The 5,855-nt window shown below is 38.5% G+C and overlaps 1 protein-coding gene across 1 annotated transcript in view; it reads left to right on the forward strand.

The window, feature by feature from the left end:
* Window positions 1–1,075: 1,075 nt before the first annotated feature.
* WARS2 (tryptophanyl tRNA synthetase 2, mitochondrial) overlaps window positions 1,076–5,855 on the forward strand; it is a gene marked incomplete at its 5' end in the record, with an annotated part of 21,306 nt that continues 16,526 nt past the window's right edge. The window contains one exon of the mRNA XM_010142546.1: window positions 1,076–1,333. Within this exon, the coding sequence (XP_010140848.1) occupies window positions 1,076–1,333 (258 nt within the window). The remainder of the gene's footprint in view (window positions 1,334–5,855) is intronic.

Genomic DNA, 5,855 nt, shown 5'->3' on the forward strand with positions numbered 1-5,855 from the left:
ATAGCAGAATCTGCATAGCACAATCTTGTATTGTGCGGCTTTGTGACTCGGCCTCCCCGCTGAGGCTGCTGGGACCCTCATTTATAAGTCAAGCAGTCTTGCATGCTCTTACAACTTGGCGTGTAACAAGCACTTTCACATCAAACATCGCTGAGTTACTTCTGAATATGGTGGAATTCTTTGGAAAGGTCGGGGAGGTAATTGATCATACGCTGACAGCTTGGGGCTCTGAGAAAATGGACAGATGGAGGGCTGGGTTGCAGGAAAACAAATATTCCAAGATGGTAACTGTCACTTACAGACAAGCTATACATGTGTTAAACTTTTTAATCTTTTTCCCATAACCTCAGCTTCTTAATCATTTTTTGCTGCTTCTCTGTGAACTCTCTTCAGATGTTAACATTTTGCTGGTACTGATGCATCCATAGTATTCCAGGTGTGATCTTGAGCTATAGCAGTGTATCTTTATAGAGCTCTTTTAGAAACTCTACGGCTGCCGGGATGGGTAGTTTCAGACCTTGATAATCTCTTTCAGTATTCTTTGACCTTTGGGTCAAGGACTATGTTTCTTTCAGGAACCACTCAAAGTGTTCTTTGCAGCTAGAGGAGTAAGACTTCAATATTTATGGAAGTTAAAATGGCAATCTACTGAGATACTGCACGTGATTACCACAAAAGTGTTTGCATTCTCTATGCTGTGATCCTAAATTTCTGTATCAGAGTGGATAGTGTATCAAAGAGAAACATACAGCTTCAGTGCAAAAAAAAAGGATGAAAGAATCTACCACCTGGTTTTATGAGATCTGGTTTTCACTGATCTTGTTTACAGCTATGTTTTTCTGCATATGCAGTCTCTGACAGCTTAAAATTATGCTAGTTGTCAGTCTCTGCAATAAGATAGAGTATTTTGACTGACTTAGTGCAATTATTTTTAGTCAATCCTGAGGTAATTTATGTATTAATACACTGACAGGAGGAGAGAACAGACAGGCATAAGTGACTGTTAATGACTTTAAATCATAAAAGAATCTATCAGAAGAATGCATGTGTTAATTTTACCAATGCTTTGTGACAGAATACGGTCGTGGATCGGATTTTCTCTGGTATCCAGCCCACTGGGACACCTCATCTGGGTAACTACCTTGGAGCCATTCAGAACTGGGTGAATCTGCAGGAAGAGTGCAGCTCAGTGCTTTATAGCATTATGGACATGCACTCTCTCACCATGCCTAAGGAACCAGCTGTCCTGCACCAGAACATACTGGACACCACTGCTGCTGTCCTTGCCTGTGGTATTGACCCAAAGAAGTGCTTCCTGTTCCGACAATCGCTGGTTAGTGCTCCTGTTAGGTTAGATTTGTTTCTCATTAGATGACTTTCCACACATGGTAATGAATGAGCGTAGCATTACTGAACTCCTTTATCCTCTTTGTGTTGGTAGTCCTAGAAAATGTTAGCAATGTTGGATTTCAAATATATTCCTTGCTGCTGTTGGCTGAAACCATGACTAAGAAGTCCATTTAGGGTTAAGTACAATTTGAATTTCCCATGCAGAGCTAGGAGTTTGTCCAGGCTATGAGCAAAATACTGAAAAGTCCTGTTAGGAGAGCGTTAATTTAGCTCTGTAAGTTTCACTTTAGTCACAGAAGATTAACTCATAAATGCATAAACTTCATCAGTGCAACCATAAAGGCAAGTAAAACATTTTTCTATGGTTTTCTATGGGTATTTATCACTTCATCTGCCTGCTACCAGTATCTCCAACAGGTGATTGACATGGTAAGTTTTGTGTCAGTTCCACATAATCACCAGGGAGTTATGTGTCTCTGGGATCTTTTTCTTCCCTTCTTCACTATAACATCCTTTTTATATGCACCTTTTTCCACCTGATCCAATAATGTGTATGTGAAATATGTGCTGCTTCTCTTGACCACCTTGTGCTGGGCTTACCTTCCTTCTGTCAGCCTATGTCCCATATGTCAGCCTAGTCTATCACTGGAACACATTTCCTGGAACACAGCTTAGTTTTTTGCCTAATTTTTGTTACTGATTCTAAACTGACAAACCTCTGTACTTTCACACAGAGGCACATTTGTCATAGTTTCTGCTCTTGTGAAGACATCTTTCAATGGATATCCAACTTGCAACAGAACTGTGAAGGTGAAGTGCACAGGGTCTGAAGTTTAACAGTGCGACATTAAATCGCGTTATTACATTCCTCTTTTGAACGCAGTTCTTTACAGGCAGAGTTTCCTGTGGTTGTCAAACTGCAAATGACAATCATAGCTCTGTATCCCTGGTGAATATTGAAAAGATGAAGACACGCTTCTGCTTCGCTTTTCCTCTGTATTCCAACCTAAATAGATTACCCCAGAATTCTAGAGGAGGTATGTTTAAATTAATTTATCCTTTGTTCAAATCTGTTTATCCTTTTAAATAAGTTACAAGCTTGAGTTTTAATTTGGCTCTAATTTGACCTAATTTCGTGCTGACAATGGCATTAGCTGATGTAATCTTAAGGTGAGTTACAAGCCAGTGATGCAATAAAAATCAGGAGTTTTGTTTTTTCTTGTTTTCGAGCAACTGAACAGTTACGTTACAGGATCATTGACTAGATACACAGAAAGGATCCTTCAAGCTAGAAGACAGATGATTTGCAGGTTATGGTTTAGAGATAATTAAAGCAAAGTTTTATAAAGTTATAAAACTGCAAATGAAAGAGAGAAAATAGGGGAAAACTTTTATCCACTGAAGAACATGCACTAACAGGCATCAAAGTAAGTTAATACCTGGTAGATGCATGACCAAAGCAATTCTTCATTTCATGGAGTCCACAATTAGGCTACAGAACTCCTTGGAACAGGATACAGTGCATGCTGAAATGTATATGAATTCAGAAAAGGATTTGACAAATCAATCTGAAAAATCTCTTGGGGGCTGTTACATACCTGAAGTGCCACCTCTGCGGGAAGTGTTGAAGCCACAGCTGGGAGAGTATCTATGCTTTGCTGTACTTATGCTCTTTTCTCATTGCTGTGAGAGATGGATATTTGATCTGTTTAGTGTTGCTTTTCTTATCTTCTTATGAGTCTAAAAGCTGAACTACTGCTGTTCCGGGTCTGGCTAAAGCCAACACACAGAGTTCCCTTGAAGCCAGCCGATTGATTATCAGTGACAATCTTATACTGCAGTCAGCCACAGAAAGCATGTTTTATCTTTCACAATTTAATAAGGCAGAGATTGAGTCTTTGGGCCCCCAGAGAGAAAGTTTCAAACTCGGGAAATGATGGAGGGACACTATGGTAAGTTGATGCTTCTGTAGAACAAGTACAGTCAACAACCAATGAAAACTTTACATAGCTAGACTTGAAAAGTGTTAAGCTTTATCAAATAAAAGTTTGTGCCAAAGGTGATTCTGGTTTATGTTGTGGTGGTTAGGCTGGCCTCTGTTAAATAGACTACCTTATGTCTTCATTTTTCTGGGTGTCATGAACTGTCCAGACCGAATTGTTGTTCTTCTTATTCAATCTCACCCATTAAGTATTTGCTTTTTGTGGGCAGTGTCTCATGTCTTGAACCATATTCTTATTAATTCTTACCACGTGTATCAATGCAGCTTTCAGAAATCAGTAGTTCTAGCACATTTCTGAAAGCTCCTTGTCACACCACAAGCAGAAGAAGGACTATTAACAGTTGTTTACGAATGCAGACTGTTTCAGTAATAGCTCAGGCTGAAGTGGTTTGTCGACTTCCCAAAAACATGTCTATTCAAGCTGCATGTAGTGGTCAGGTATACCCAGAGATGCACTATGCTCTGTTACAACTATATTGGCAGGACCAGATGTTTCTCTGGAAGCAATTAAAAGGAATATCTGTGTGTAGCTCTTGATGCGAGGAGAGGAGACAGGAACCTTGCTAATGTGATTATTGTTTTAGTATGATAATGAAATAGTACATTATGGAATGTCATAATATTGAGATGATTGTTCCTAAAAACAAAGGTGTAAGATGGATTGCAGCTATTGCTAATCAAGGAAGTTTATTGCTTGATTTTGGATTGGTAATTGCTCAGTTTCCCAAAAAGGAGCTGGCCTCTCCTTTTCAGCCACTGTAGCAGTCTCCGAGGGTGGTCTAAAAAGCCACAGTTTTGGTTACAAACATTTGGCGGAGGTGTAGAGCAAAGTGCCCAAACCCAATTGTGTACTGAAATAGGTTGTACTTCCAGGGGTCATCAGGAAAGCGGTGAAAATCCAGCTGCAAATAGAAAAACTGGTTTAGGTATTTGGTTATGGGCAAAGTAGCTTTCTCTTTTCATACCAGATCAAACTGATAAATTAGAGTTCTCACTCGATTAATGTGCTGCAAGTAGTGCTGTATTTTGAGTTCTGTCTTGAAAATTACCAAAATGCTACTGCAGTTACTTCTGATTAACACTTGTGTTCATTTTTTTTTAACAAACAACATTTGACAAAATTGTTATGAAATAAGAACTTTTGGTTTTAATCACTAAAACCAGCTACATACAACTAATGACTGATATCATGCTGATTCGGTAGCAGTGGTGGCAGGATGAAATTCTCGCACTGCAGAAGTATGCTAGTAATGGTAAACCTCATTAAGGGAATTGCTCATGCAGTCACTATTGTAAATGCTGCTTTTTCCTCTTATTTTCTTTGGATTAACCTGGGAAAGAATGATCTAGAATTGCTGAAAAGGGGGACTTTTTTGTTTATTTGTTTGGCTTACTCTTTCTGAAGTTTCTGTTGCTGCTTATGTTGTTTCTCCGGAATAGATTTGCCATATGTGAAAAAAAATATTGATACTTTGTTTCTTAAAAGGCATGTGCATTTGGTAAGGGTTTCACTGTCAGTAGGCTTTTATTTACAGCAAGGTTTATGCAGATCAAACCTCTAACCCAGAACCATCTGAAATACCTGAATTACCTCCAGAGTTTTCCCACATTTTGTCATTATTTCCAATACATGCAAGAGACAAAAGGCTGAACAATTTTAATCACAGATGGACTGCTGGGAAAAAGCGTGGTGAGAACAGATACCTCTCACGTTTAGGCTAGATCCAAAAGGTGTTGCTACAAGAAGGATACAGGTGAAGTTGTCTTGAAGTCCCAGAACTGATTTAAGTGATAACCTTGCCTTGCAAGTAAAATGAAATAAAAGTAAAATGAATTTTGCATAGACTGATTTCTATTTTATTGCTTAGAAGGTTATGTGTCCCCTGTTCTTATGTACCAGGTATGTAGTTTAAGTTACCTATAAATGGAAAGTGCTAGTTTAATGGAAATTGGTTTTGAATGCTTCTGAATCTTCCATTTGTAAATTATAGGTTTTCATAACCTATATAAACAGAGAGATAATGGCTGGCAGCATATTTGGTCTCCATACATTTCAGTTCACCAAATACCTTCCACACTTACATTAACGCACACAAACTTGAACCTCAACTTAGGGAAGAGGTTGCTACAGAGAATGAATCATGATAACTTTAAAATATTTAGAAGCAAGAAGGATGATGATGAATATTTACGGTAGTGCTTGGAACCACATTGTTTGTGAAAGGTTATAAACAAGCACATAATTAGAGTATCCAGGAAAACACAACTGTGGAATATGTTGGACACTAGAACGGCCTCCCAGTGACACAAGCTATTTCATTACAGCTTGTTTAATTATAATTTTTTCATAGGAAGAGAAATCACAGAATAGTGACAATTGCTATAAAAATAAATGCATGTTTCAAAAGGGTGTGTTTCTGTTTGGAACACAGCTGCAAGGTGTATGAAAACCTCTTTGCTCTCAGAGAAAAAAGTGTCAAGACATGCTTTAAGTAGCTGCCTT

The sequence above is a fragment of the Buceros rhinoceros genome, unplaced genomic scaffold, assembly GCF_000710305.1.
Source record: "Buceros rhinoceros silvestris isolate BGI_N320 unplaced genomic scaffold, ASM71030v1 scaffold32328, whole genome shotgun sequence".
NCBI classification, from domain to species: Eukaryota; Metazoa; Chordata; class Aves; order Bucerotiformes; family Bucerotidae; genus Buceros; species Buceros rhinoceros.